Source organism: Mirounga leonina, unplaced genomic scaffold (genome assembly GCF_011800145.1).
Source record: "Mirounga leonina isolate KUSES-001 unplaced genomic scaffold, KU_Mleo_1.0 Mir_82, whole genome shotgun sequence".
Taxonomy (NCBI): domain Eukaryota; kingdom Metazoa; phylum Chordata; class Mammalia; order Carnivora; family Phocidae; genus Mirounga; species Mirounga leonina.
The window spans coordinates 52,033,167-52,047,871 of NW_023270825.1; the positions used below are offsets into that span (position 1 = coordinate 52,033,167).

Below are 14,705 nucleotides of genomic sequence, written 5' to 3' on the forward strand. Positions count from 1 at the left end.
ACCAAGCCAGTGTAAGATTTAATTTACTGAATTAAATCTTACCAATTTGGTATATGGCAGTGAACTGGGTTGTCACACAGAAATCTCCAAGTATACTGCACGCAGTCCCAACCCAAAACCTAAGATGGACTGTTTACTGAAATTAAACAATAAAGTAAATGTTGGTAAATTGCAAAAAGTATTTTCCCTTGAGGAGATTACTTAATTTTTTTCCTTGAAATTGCAAAAGGAACAAAAATCTTAGGGTTTTGAAAACAAACAATTTCTGATAACTATAAAATTCTAGTGATTTATATTGCAAATCAAACCCTCATGCTATCAGTTTACTACTTACAAGGAAGCCAGCAGTTTGTTACTCCAAAAATTTAGGTACTTCTTTTTTCTCTGTGCCAATATGACTTAAGAGGAAAAAAATATTCCAGGTACCGTTTTCTCTTAAATATATATTTAAAGTACATTTCTATTGTTAATCCAGCATTAGTAAGCATCCAGTTGCCTGATATTTATTTATAGTTGTCTTATCTTCAGAATAGATTTTTATTAGAAAATTTCCATTAAATTATGTTAGATTAGTTATATAATTTATTTGTAACAATAACTTTAATTAAGCTTGCAAGTTAACACTTAAAATATGCTGGCAGGTTTATAATACTTTAGAGCAAGTGGTTAAAGTAATTTGCCATTATAAAGAAATAATTCAAGGTCAGAAAAACATTCTCACCAAAGTATTTTTAAAAACTGCTGCAGGGAAACTAGGCAAATCAACAAGTAAAAAAGATTAAGCCATCTATAAGTTCTACATTCAAATCCATACTAGATCCAACAGTGCACTTTGGATTTTAGTGAGGTAGGGCAAAAAATATAGTCAGATACATTTTGAACTGTTAAATTTATATAAACTGAAATACTGACTTGTACCCCGGTTTTATTTGAATACCCAAAAAGAAAAACTGAGAATTCAAATGATGAAGTATTTTCTTGGTTTCAAGGAGACAGAACTGTAAAATCTTTTGAGTACATATAAATAAAAAATACAAAGGCTACAAGATATATTTTATTTCAACATAAAAGTACGCTTCTATAAAAATAACCCAGAACATAGAAAAAAGAAATATAAACATTTTTGCATAGATTGTCTATATATAATATTTACCTGGGGCTAAACACTGGAAAATACACCTCTGAAACTAGTATAGTTCAACTATTTCCTTGGATACCAAGTATATACAAAATAAAAGCCCTTCATTTGGGGGAGCATGGGCAGGAGGGAAAACAATTTAATGTAGCATCAGTCTATATTTATTTCTCTGTTGCTCGAATATAAACCAATGATGACAAGAGAAGAAACTCTGGGGGTTTATTTAACAAAATTAAATTCACATTTCTGAGGCCATCGTAGTGCATCCAATGTCCATCAATTTGGAAGGCTGCAGAATAATGATGTTCCTCTTTGTTAAATAATGTGGCACCTTCCAACAAATACCTGCAAATTAAATGACAAAGTGTAGCAAAAAAGACAAAACTTTATATTTAAACATTCCTTAAGTTGTTGTTGTTGTTGTTTTAAGTAGGCTTCACACCCAGTGTGGAGCCCAACACGGGGCTCGAACTAACAACCCTGAGATCAAGACCTGAGCTGAGATTAAGAGTCGAACGCTTATGGGAAAATTGGATAGCCACATGCAGAAGAATGAAACTGGACCATTTCCTTACACCACACACAAAAATAGACTCCAAATGGTTGAAAGACCTCAATGTGAGACAGGAGTCCATCAAAATCCTAAAGGAGAACACAGGCAGCAACCTCTTTGACCTCAGCCGAAGCAACTTCTTCCTAGAAACATCACCAAAGGCAAGGGAAGCAAGGGCAAAAATGAACTATTGGGACTTCATCAAGATAAAAAGCTTTTGCACAGCAAAGGAAACAGTCAACAAAACCAAAAGACAACCGACAGAATGGGAGAAGATATTTGCAAATGACATATCAGATAAAGGGCTAGTATCCAAAATCTATGAAGAACTCATCAAACTCAACACCCAAAGAACAAAGAATCCAATCAAGAAATGGGCAGAAGACATGAACAGACATTTTTCCAAAGAAGACATCCAAATGGCCAACAGACACATGAAAAAGTGCTCAATATCGCTTGGCATCAGGGAAATCCAAATCAAAACCTCAATGAGATACCACCTCACACCAGTCAGAATGGCTAAAATTAACAAGTCAGGAAAGGACAGATGTTGGCGGGGATGCGGAGAAAGGGGAACCCTCCTCCACTGTTGGTGGGAATGCAAGCTGGTGCAGCCACTCTGGAAAACAGTATGGAGGTTCCTCAAAAAGTTGAAAATAGAGCTACCATATGATCTAGCAATTGCACTACTGGGTATTTACCCCAAAGATACAAAAGTAGGGATCCGAAAGGGTACGTGCGCCCCAATGTTTATAGCAGCAATGTCCACAATAGCCAAACTGTGGAAAGAGCCAAGATGTCCATCGACAGATGAATGGATAAAGAAGAAGTGGTATATATATATAGAATGGAATATTATGCAGCCATCAAAAGGAATGAGATCTTGCCATTTGCAACGACGTGGATGGACCTGGAGGGTATTATGTTGAGTGAAATAAATCAAACAGAGAAAGACATGTATCATATGATCTCACTGATATGAGGAATTCTTAATCGCAGGAAACAAACTGAGGGTTGCTGGAGTGGGGGGTGGGGTGGGAGGGATTGGGTGACTGGGTGATAGACACTGGGGAGGGTAGGTGCTCTGGTAAGCGCTGTGAATTGTGCAAGACTGTTGAATCTCAGATCTGTACCTCTGAAACAAATAATGCAATATATGTTAAGAAAAAAAAAAAAGAAGAAGAAGAAGAAGGTAGCGGGAGGGGAAGAATGAAGCGGGGGGAATCGGATGGGTAGACGAACCACGAGAGACGATGGACTCTGCAAAACAAACTGAGGGTTCTAGAGGGGAGAGGGGTGGGAGGATGGGTTAGCCTGGTGGTGGGTATTGAGGAGGGCACGTATTGAATGGAGCACTGGGTGTTATACACAGACCATGAATCATGGAACACTTCATCTAAAACTAATGATGTAATGTATGGGGATTAACATAAGAATAAAAAAAAAAGAGTCGAACGCTTAACCAACTGAGCCACCCAGATGCCCCTTAAATTTTTAATTAAGGAATAAAAATATTGATATTGTTTGCATTCTAGTACCTAAAAAAGATGTCTGTAAAAAGCACATACTATAACTGATAATTTGGAGTAAAATATTTAAGAATTTAAAAAAATTGATATAATTTAAGTATTCTGAAAAACATTTTAACAAGTTAACTCATAATTTGTATCATTCTATTAAATAAGAGAAAACCTTTTAAAGGCAAAAAGTTAAAAGACCCTGTATGTCCTAACTTGTATGCATACATTTTTATCTATAATGCTGAAAGTAACATTTTTTGTTTAAACAATGACCTTCTACTATACACTACTTTGACTTGAAATACAAGTAATAGCCAGTCATTACTATTTACTACGTGTCAGGTACTAGCCTAAACACTTTACATGTGTTATCTCATTAAATCTCACAATAATGTACCAGATAGATACTGTCATCTCTGTTCCATAGAATAAGAACTGATGTGTAAGCTGGTTAAGTTAGGGCCCAACATTACATTGCTTGTAAAAGGTGGGGCTGGGATTTGAACTCAATTCTGTCTATCCCATAGTCCAACTACCATGCACATTGCCAAAGACTAACCCCCTGTAGTAGATTCTAATCTTATTCAGAATATACATAATTATAGATAACTATGATATTTTCAACAATATTTCCTTAAGGGCTAGTCACAGTCATGATAGAATAGCAGAAAAATAGAAAATAAATTTACTTTTCATTAGTTTTATAAAACACACACAAAAAACACCTACTTGTGATCAGATAAATCCAAGTAATACGGTACATATGCCAGATCTTCAGATTTCCAATGCTGCATATTTAAGACAACAAAAGGGGGTGCCCCATGGCAGAAAACTCGCTGGGAAAATTCTCTTAAGCCACCACACCTAAAATTGAAAATAGGCATGAACTTTATCACACTTTAAACAAAATTACCTTTTATCACTTCTGGGTTGTCTTTATTACTTAATTTCATAATAAGTATAATTATCTCTTTTAGGTGTCGGTAATGCTGTGGCTATATTAGTATTTTATATATCTATGCCTAGAAGTTTATAGGCTGTGAGATTCTATACAAGAAATAATACTTGCAAAACTCCAGGAAAAGCTAGCTATTTTTTTTTCTAAGCTTACAAAATATGTAGTTTTTGAACTGACATAAAAGCTTTTATATGTCCATATATTTTTTTTTTCCTCTCTCAGCTGGTTTCAAAGGATAATACTGGCAGAGAGGTAAATAGTAGGACTCTTCCAGTCCTCTTTATATTGCATAAAATTCCCTAATTGCATCTTTTTGCCACTAGGATGAAACAAATTCTGTTTTCTTAGTAGTCTCACGTATTAAGCATATGGATCAGAATACCACAAATCAGAATACCACAAATACAGTAAAATCTCGATTAACCGGAATACTCAGGGCACAGTATTTTGGTTCACAAACATTACTGACTAAAGTATTAACCAGAAAACCATTTTGTTTCAGTATTTGCTGTTAAAATACATTAGTTCACTTTCTGGATTTAAGTACAATTAACTGAATGTATTTTATTCTTCCCTTCTTCTGTGATTAATTAGCTGTAAGATCATCCTTCTAAATCTTAATTCTCATTGTACAATACTGTAGATATATAAATTGTTAAGAGACTGGGATGAGTATGTTCTGCCCCTTTTGAATTTTTTTTAAACTATGTTAACTTTTTTGGTTGCCATTTACCTCTTTCTCCTAAATGAGGAATGCAGAAAAAAATCCAGTTAATTGAGAGTCCGATTAGCTGGGTTCCGGTTAACCAAGGTTTTATTGTTCCTACTCAGCAGTGGGGAAAAAAAGAAAAGGCATTTGCTTTGTATTCATCAATTAAATGTAGTATATTCTATATAGTGAAATTTTATAATGACAACACAGCATAAGATGGCACAGTAAACTATCGTAGGTGTTAAGATTCTAAAAACATTAGGCTTCCTAAATATTTGTGAGTTGCTATTTCCTAAAGTATTAACATCAAAGAACATATCTGTTCAGGTTTCTTTTTTTTTTTTTAAAGAGTTTTTGTTTTTTTGTTTTTTTTTTAAGATTATTTATTTATTTACTTAGAGAGAGAGAGAGAGCACAAGCAGGGGAGGAGCAGAGGGAGAGGGAGAAGCAGGCTTCCCACTGAGCAGGGAGCCCGATGCGGGGCTCGATCCTAGGACCCCGGGATCATGACCTGAGCCGAAGGCAGACGCTTAATGACTGAGCCACCCTGGCGCCCCCAGGTTTCTTTATAAAAAACAGAAATACTTTCATCTTAAATGTCTATCATATACTCACCCACTCTCTTCACACAGTTCAATCCTGGAACAAAATAACTCATCCACAGCCAGTCGTATCAAGTTTCCATGAGGAATTTCTTGGGGAGGACTACAACAAATACAAAAAGTATGTATGTAAGAATTACTTTGGAATTTTACATGTTAAATACATTATTAGGATAACCAATTTTACAGGTCAATTCATTATTAGCAAACCAAGTATAAAAGTATAACCTCTGTTTTTCATCTTTGTTATAATTATAGAAATCAGTTGAACTTAATAAACATTAATGCATGAAGTTTTCCAAGAAACATTAAATCTTTCTGGAAACTGATCCTGAAATATGCAGTTGTTACTTTAAAAAATTTCTGAGAGGTTTCAGTAGAGGGGATTGTGGTTTTGGGGGAAGAAAGGAGGACCCAGAATTAGGAGAGCTGCCAATTAGTTACACGACTAAATACAAGTTACAGCCATTGTTGGCTTCTGTTACCTGATTTGTTAAAAAATTTCTTCCTACATACTTCAGAGATTGTTTTAAATATAGGATTAAAATATAGGCAAAAGCCTTAAAAAGTTATAGAGAATACAGATACATACTATATACATATAGTATGATGAAAAAATATTTTATTGAGAAGCTTAAAATATTAGCATTAATATAGGATCATAAATATTTTTCAGAGCATACACAAATTGATACCAGTTTTGAAAAAACAGAACAGATTTCTCAAATGCTTTTTAGTCCATTACAATTTAGAGTAATGAAACTTTTTTCCCTGACAGATTTCAAACTCAACATCATCGTATCAGCAATACAGGAAAATGGACAAAGTGTATTTCAGAAACAAGAAAGACATTAATTGGCAGATTCTTAAAAAGAATAAAAGATCTTCAGCTTTCTGTAAGTAGCATGATGTTTCAATATTAAACTAAATATACTATAAACAAATGTGAATTTAGTAAATTAGGGTATGTGATGTATATTCCAAAAAGGGAGTATCTATTAGGCTGCTTCTCTGGACCACAGGGCCAAATGCACTTTCAGACACAATGTGTTTGGGTTTGTTTTTTGGTCCTGTTTTTCCACTGGCAGTTATCTTTTTTCCAGCTCATGTCCCCTGGGGGCTCTGATGTTTCCCAACACTCCACTAGGGCTTGCCAGTTTGGCCTTCCTCCCTATCATTTACCAGCCTGGAGGTCTGCCTTCTCTCTCAAAGCCAAAAATACACAGCAGGCTATGAGCACCTTTCCTAGTCAGTGAAAAAGCTCCTCCTATCCATATCCTCTCCAGGTATGAAGATTCCAAGTTTGGGGTTTCCGTCTATAATTATGCCCTGGCCATGTACATGAAAGAATACTTTCAATCTTGTTCATGTAGAAATAGCCAACCCAACAGAAATCCATTCAAGAGGTGACACATTCTAATATAGTATTAAATGTTCTTTAAGAGGTTACGTTTATGACACAAAAATTATCTACACGGTCATATTAGCAATTCAAAGCAAGAATAAAACATTTTGCATACTGACTCATTACTTTTCAAGTGAAATAGTTATCAGTTGGTTTTACAAAGTCAATTCCAAGATACTTGGATTTAATAAACAGTAACACTTTTGTCACGGGGCTTACTATAGCCCTGCATTTGTGGGGTTGCTATGTGTAAGTAATTACGCAGGGTCTGTACTTTAGGAAATACTTTAACTATATTGATTTATTTATAGCAACATTCATCTAAAAAGTATATTATCTTTGCTAAAAGTATCAGACTTCAAAGCAACTTACTTTATATTAATTGTGCGTTGCTGATCTTCCTGCACTCGAGTTGGGCATCGCCAGTTGGAACAGTAACTCTCTTGCGTGGTAGACATGAGATTTTCGAGATTTTTTGTAAAATTATCATGCTCGTTCCCAAATAAATCAATTATTAATGAAGCTTTATGAACTTCAGATTTGTATTGCTGTTTTTCCATCTTGTCCCAAATCCAAAGTAGCTTCACAGTTGTGAAACTGTAGGTGTCCATTAAATAAAGGAAACAGTCTATAAACTCTCTACCTAAATGAAGAGAGAGTTCCCTGGGAAAATTTTCATTTTCATTAAGAATGACATATAATAACATCAAGAATCCATCTATGGTGCAGGTATTTTTCAGTCTTATTTCAACGTATAGTGGTGTACAGGATACTGCTTTGCGGCCAGCTTTGATAGTAAAAACACCTCCCCAAGGAAGAACAGGCCTCCAAAATGAGCGGTCTTGGTTATAGTTATTTTTAATTGATGCTTTGATCTCTTCAAACAGTGTCTTCATCCTGCATTTTAAAAGTTTAAGATAGGACATGTAAATTTGTGATTTCATACATTAAATGCATGAAATATGTTTAAATGAAAACAAAGCTATCTAAAGCTTCAAATTAGGGGCGCCTGGCTGGCTCAGCTGGTACAGCATGTGACTCTTGATCTCCTGATTTTAAGTTCAAGCCCCACATTGGGTATAGAGATTACTTAAAAATAAAATCTTAAAAACAAAAAAAAAAGATTCAAATTAAATTTGGTCAGAAGGCCTACCAATATAATGAAAAAATTTAAAACAATTCAACCTGAGCCATTTTTTGGCAATATGCATGTCCTCTGGAAAGACCATTAAGAAGTACAATCTTTTCTGGGGTACAGGATGAGCATTTGATAGACTTTTATACTAATTATATTGCAGATTTTATCTTTGATATAGGAAGACCCTGAAATAAAAAATTCTAAATGAAAACAGAGCTATTTGAAGATGCAATCTAAATTTGGTTGGGTGCATTCCTAATGTAAACCTCTTTCTCCCTTCAAAATACAAGCTGTACTTCATTTCCTTTTTAATATGCATGATTCCACTTATGAAATTGCTATAATGGAATTCTTAGTTGGGCCACAAAATAATGGCCAATTATCTTTGAAAGACCACATATGAAAAGTAATCCAGAGTACTTAACTGAATAGTTGCACAGCTGATATAAAAATCATTTCTATGCACTTTGGGATTTTCACTTGCAATTTAGGATGATGCTGGATATTCTATAATTCGAACTACAGAGGCCATGCTGTGAAGATCTGACTCAGAACTTGGTAAGTAATCTGATTCCCATCTTCATATGTTTTGGGAATGAACTGGGGTGTCCTCCCTATTTAAACTGTTATTTATCCTTCTCCTAACTTTGAGGTTAGCTAAGCGATTTGTTTTTAGTCATTGATAGTATTATAACAAACATGTTCGTGTCATGTGTGTTATATAAAGCAAAATTTTAAAAAAGTTAAAGAATGCGGTCCTAATGAAACTGAATTGAAAACCCTGCTTTACTTGGCACAATAAATGTCTAAACCAAAAACATCACAGGGTTTCTCAATGTTACTTCTATGGAAAAGTATATTTTCATGAAAAAGGAAAGCAAAGCATCTGAGGAAGAGGAAGCGAAAAGTGACTGAGGTGTCTTATTTTGACAATCTTTTTAAAGTGCCACACACATCCTCCCAAGCACGACATAAATCCAATACTCAATACTGCAGACCTATGTGTTTTATTTGTGTAAGAAAGTTCACATGGCATAAAGTATAGAGTTGTTGAATCACTATGTTGTACACCTGAAACTAATGTAACATTGTGTCAACTATACTTCAGTTAAGAAAAAAAAAAACCTGTTTTACACTTCAAAGAAATTAAATTCAAACTGATTTTACAATACTAGCAGACTAAAAATTCAGTTCTACAATATATTAAACGCGGGCGCGCGCACGGTATTTTCGGCTTGAGGCAAGACTGAGGCCTCTAAAATATTCAACACTATATTTAGTCTTAAGTGTAGATGTTTATTCATAGTCGGTAACATGTTGGCTCTAGTCAACCATTTAGGAATCAGAGGGCGTGGTAAATCTGGAGGCTTAGGCAAACACAAACTGTTTCTTCTTAATGTTTCTGGAGATTTTTTAAAAAATCATACAGCATTCAAATACTTTTAAAAATGAAAATAACTTTCTTCATGGTTTCACTTATTTCTATTTAATTTTTAGAAACTTTGTAGCAAGTTCACAAGCCTGAGCTCAGATCCCCAAATGCTGCATTGGGAAGGAGCCGTAAATCTCTGCACGACTTTTCTTCAAATTATCTTTTAGACATGACCAAATAAGAGGTAGCTACAGCAACAGTTATACTTAAGAGAAATACACTACAATTTTATATACACTTATATATACATTAAATGAAACTAACTTCTTCAGCCTTTCTCCGGGGGAAGGGAAAGGACGGGAGAGAAGACTGAAGAACTAGAGGACACTTAATCGTTTCAGTATTAAGGTGGTGATTTGTTACAAAGTAAATTACAACAAAAATAAGTAAAAAAGGTGGTGAGATGGCTGCAAAGAGCTTTACTTAAAACTGACTTGAGATCTCACCACACCGTCGAAAAGGCTGTTTCGTTAGGCACTGTATTACAAGCCCTGGAGGATGTAGCCTGCTGGCATTATTGTCCTGATGCAACAGGCCCTCCAGTTTAAATAAACCTGAAAAACTCCCCCGACCTCTATTTCCTTGGCAAAACGACACCCTTCTTTTGCGGTCATTTTCAAGGGTGACCATCTGTACTCCACGCTGGTCGTGCGGACCAGACCATTCGCCCTGGGCACTGGATGCCAGACTCCCGAAGAACTCGGCGGTCCTAAGGGCCCCCTCTCGAATCAGCACCCCGAAATAATCTGAAAAACGGCCACGCGCTCCCCCTCGAAGCAGCGCGGGGCTTCGGGGTAGGGACCTGCTGGGCGCGCGGTGGGCGCCCGCCTCTGTCCGCCGCGCTCCGGCCACGCCTACCCCGCCCCCGGCCCTGCGCGCCCGCGAAGCCCTGGCACCGAGGGCTGGCCCCGCACGGCTGGCAGGTCCCCGAGCCTGGAGCAGGTGAAACGGCTGGGCAGCCCTGCCCGCGTCCAGGTAGTGTTCCCCTAAGCGCCTGGGACTGCGGGCGCTGCGCGGGAGGGCCAGGCCGCGGAAGGCGTTCCCACACCGGCCAGTCTCCGTCCACCAGGAAGCCGACTTCTCGTACCTCCCCGGGGACCGAAAACCGTCGGTGCCGCCGCACCGGTCGCCGCCGCCGCTTGCTCATGGAGAGCCCGTGCCGCCGCCGCCGCCGCCGCCGCCTCATCTACTAGCACCGTCCACTGTCTGGGCCTCCCCGGCGTGAGTGCTGGGCTCTGGCACCGCCTCCATCGCACCCGCCGCGGCGGGAGCCACAGCAGCTCCAGCGCCCAGGCCCGATCCGACCGGACCCACGGAGCCAGGACCGCAGGACGCGTAGCTTATTACGGAGGAAGATTCGGCCTGACCTCCGCCCCCCTCCCCCCAGCCCCTAGTACCCAGCCGCTTGGCGGTGCTGCTGCGCAGGCGCGAAGACGCCCCTGCTAAACGTGCGTGTGTCGGGTGTGTATACAGCATCCAGATTCGCCCAATGGGAGCCAAGATCAGGTGCGGGGGGCGGGACCTTGCAGAGAGGGGCGGTGTTCTAGTGTTAGAGGGTGGGTGGGGTAGCCGGAAGTGGGCAGGGCTTGCATGGAGGCGGAGCTTTGTTGGCAAACCTGCCTGGCTTTTTGAGGTTTGTATCCTTTTTTAGGACCTTGATTTTAGTTTGTTTCTAGGTTTTGTCTTCTTGAATTCTTTTTTTTTTTTAATTTTATTTTATTTTGACAGAGAAAGACCCAGCGAGAGAGGGAGCACAAGCAGGGAGAGTGGGAGAGGGAGAAGCAGGCTTCCCGCGGAGCAGGGAGCCCGATGCGGGGCTCGATCCCAGGACCCTGGGACCAGGACCTGAGCCGAAGGCAGATGCCCAACGACTGAGCCACCCAGGCGCCTCTTGTCTTCAGTTCTTTTTTTTTTTTTTTTTTAAAGATTTTATTTATTTATTTGGGAGAGAGAGAACACCTGAGAGGGGATAGGGTCAGAGGACGAAGCAGACTCCCTGCCGAGCAGGAAGCCCGATGCGGGACTCGATCCAGGGACTCCAGGATCATGACCTGAGCCGAAGGCAGTCGCTCAACCAACTGAGCCACCCAGGCGCCCTTGTCTTCAGTTCTTAACTCAGAAGGGGAAAGGTTTGTTTTCTGAGCAAATTTTAATTATGCAAGCTTTTAAGTATATAGTTAAGAAAAGGTGAATTAGTGGGTTAATTGCTCTCTTTAGTATTCAAGGTAATTGGTCAGGGTGCTGTAATTTACAATATAAGTTAATAACATTTATAGAAATTAGATAGCTCTAGTCCCACTGTAAAGATAAAAAAAAAATGAGTTTCAGAAATGTTCAAGTACCACACATTTAGTGACTTCTGGGAATTGAAGCCGGAGCCGCTTAATGCTACAGCCTGTGGGCTCAACCATTATTCCTACTAAGTAAGCCCTAGTTCTTGTATCCTTCCTTAAACAGTCGGAGCTCCTATGGCTTAGCTCCCGGAGAACACAGGCCACCCTGGAAAACTACCTTCTCCGCCATTACAAATGCGGATACTCTTGGGATATTCCCCATCCAACTGTTCAGCAAATAATGATTGTCTGGAAAGTGAAACCTAACCTCCAGAACATGCAATACAGAGAGCTCAAGGCCAGCCCAACACATTAGTGTGGTCCTCAGTCACAGCTGAATCTGGTGGATCCCTTCTTGACTAGTGATGGTCAGTCAGGACTATGGCAGGGACCTTCCTCATAGACCTCTCTCAAAGGGTCTAGTGATAGAGGAATGGAGCATGGGAGAGAAGGTTGACTTACTCAAAATAATTACTGCAGGTGGTGATGGGAAGAAAGGGACATCTCTCAGAACAGAGGGAGAGGAAAGAGGCTCTGGCCAAAAAGGAAGAATTAATAATTCTGGCACAGTCTGCTCTTTTTAGTTTCCCTGTTTTTCTTATTTTGTATGGCATTTCACAGATGAAGAAACTGAGGTTCCCAGAGATTAAATAACTAGTGTGTCTGTATTGGGATTTACATGCAAAAAGTTTACTCTCAATATTAAAACTACCCTGCAAGTAGAACATTTGTGAAAAATGTTTATAAATGTGGATTATATGTTCAGTTGACAATCTCCTGCAAGACATGGAATCAATTTTATACTGATTGGGTTATTCTCTTCCTGAAAACAGAACCAAGTAGTGGTGGTTGTCACCATTGCTGGAGAATAGCAGAGAGATGGCTCATTATGCTGAGGCTTAGCTAGGCGATGGAAGCATGGATTCTTTGCATACTTGGATAATTCACAAACCTCAGTGAGGCCTTTAACTGAGATTTCCATTCTGCTTCCTCTCTGCTCCTCTTAAAATCTGACAGCTGAGTTAGAGGTTTATTATTATTATTATTTTTTTAGACAGCTCTATTGAGGTATAATTGACATGTAATATGTGGAGCATATTTAAAGTATGTGATTTGTGAAGTTTTGATGTATATATACCCCATCATCTAGTCAAGTGAATATCCATCATCCTCAAGTTTCCTGAAGCCCTGTTGTAATTTCTTCCTTGCATCCCTCCCTGCCTCCCACACCTAAGCAACCACTGATCTACTTTCTGTCATTATAGACTCATTTGCATTTTCTAAAGATTTATGTAAGTAGAATCAGACAGTATGTATTTCTTTTTCTTTGGTCTGGTCTTTTTTACTCAGTATCACTCTCTAGACATTTGTTCAAATTGTTCTGTGTACCAATAGTTCATTCCTTTTTATTGCTGAGTGTATTCCATTATATGGATGTACTGCAACTTAACCACTCATCTGTTGGTGGACATTTGGGTTGTGTTTAGTTTGGGGCTATTACCAATAAAGCTGCTATGAACATTTGTGTACAAGTCTGTGTGGACATATATTTCCTTTTTTCTTGGGTAAAAATCTAGAAGTGGAATGGTTGTGTCATATGGTAGATGTATGTTTAGGTTCTTAAAAAACTGCTAAATGGTTCTCCAGGGTGGTTGAACCATTTTACATTCCCATCTATTTCCTGCACATCCTGACCAATATTTGGTATGATCAGTCATTTTTATTTATTTATTTATTTATTTTTTAAAGATTTTATTTATTTATTTATTTGAGAGAGAGAGAGCAGGAGAGTGGGGAGGGTCTGAGGGAGAAGCAGACTCCCTGCCGAGCAGGGAGCCCGATGCGGGACTCGATCCCAGGACTCCAGGATCATGACCTGAGCCGAAGGCAGTCGCTTAACCAACTGAGCCACCCAGGCGCCCTGATCAGTCATTTTTAATTTTAGCCATTCTAATAGGTGTGCAGTGATATCTTGTGGTTTTAATATGTTTTTTTCCTAATGACTAATGATGTTGAACATCTCTCTGTGTGATTATTTGCTATCTGTGTATCTTTTTTGGTGAAGTGTCTGTTTAGATCTTTGTCCCATTTAAAAAAAATTGGGTGGTTGTTTTTGTAAGTCTTGAGAGTTCTTTATATGTTCTGGATACAAGTTCTTTATCAGATACATGCTTTGCAAAGATTTTATTGTGGTATGTGGCTTGTCTTTTCATTCTCAACAAGAATTTTTTCTTTTTTTTAAGATTTTTATTTATTTATTTGACAGAGAGAGACACAGTGAGAGAGGGAACACAAGCAGGGGGAGTGGGAGAGGGAGAAGCAGGCTTCCAGTCGAGCAGGGAGCCCGATGCGGGGCTCGATCCCAGGACCCTGGGATTATGACATGAGCGGAAGGCAGACGCTTAATGACTGAGCCACCCAGGTGCCCCTCAACAAGAATTTTGAAGAGCAGAAGTTTTAAATTTTAATAAAGTCCAATCTGTTCTTTTATGGATTGTGCTTTTAGTGCCATTTCTAAGAAATCTTTGCCTACTCTAAGTTCACAAAGACCTTTTACTGTGTTTTCTTCTAGAAGTTTTACAGTTTAGGCTGTATATTTAGGTCTATGATGAATTTTGAGTTACTTTTTTTTTTTTTATGGTTTAAGGCATGGATTCAAGTTCATATATTGTTGTTCCAGCAATATTTCTTAAAAGGCTATTCTTTTTCCACTATGCTGTCTTTCTGCTTTTCTCAGAAATCATTTTGTAAACATTTTATTTCATATTTATTCGTCATCAAATATATGGCCGTATGCTAGCATGGAGATATGTATCAGTAAGTGTTCTTTGGTTGCAGAAACTAGAGATCAAATATTATCAATTTAAATAAAACAAATTTATTAGAAGGATGTGAAGAATAATAGAATTAAAGG

The 14,705-nt window shown here is 38.4% G+C and overlaps 1 protein-coding gene across 1 annotated transcript; it reads right to left on the bottom strand.

Moving 5' to 3' along the window:
- Positions 1-428: 428 nt before the first annotated feature.
- On the bottom strand, positions 429-10,913 carry CUNH14orf28 (chromosome unknown C14orf28 homolog). The gene is made up of 5 exons (XM_034992547.1): positions 10,546-10,913; positions 7,261-7,785; positions 5,497-5,586; positions 3,941-4,075; positions 429-1,483 (listed from the first exon to the last, which is right to left on the bottom strand). Exons 2-5 carry the CDS (start codon positions 7,782-7,784, stop codon positions 1,300-1,302), a joined length of 933 nt encoding a protein of 310 aa, XP_034848438.1. The 5' UTR covers position 7,785; positions 10,546-10,913; the 3' UTR covers positions 429-1,299.
- Between the last annotated feature and the right edge of the window lie 3,792 nt (positions 10,914-14,705).

Bases quoted from the DNA above. Each gene is read 5' to 3' on its own strand.
- CUNH14orf28 (XM_034992547.1), bottom strand. From the start codon at position 7,784: ATGAAGACACTGTTTGAAGAGATCAAAGCATCAATTAAAAATAACTAT. The intron at 4,076-5,496 runs GTGAGTATATGA...TTTCAATTTTAG, and splicing joins GAACTGTGTGAAGAGAGTGG to GTGTGGTGGCTTAAGAGAAT. The intron at 1,484-3,940 runs GTAGGTGTTTTT...TTTAATTTGCAG, and splicing joins TTGGATTTATCTGATCACAA to GTATTTGTTGGAAGGTGCCA.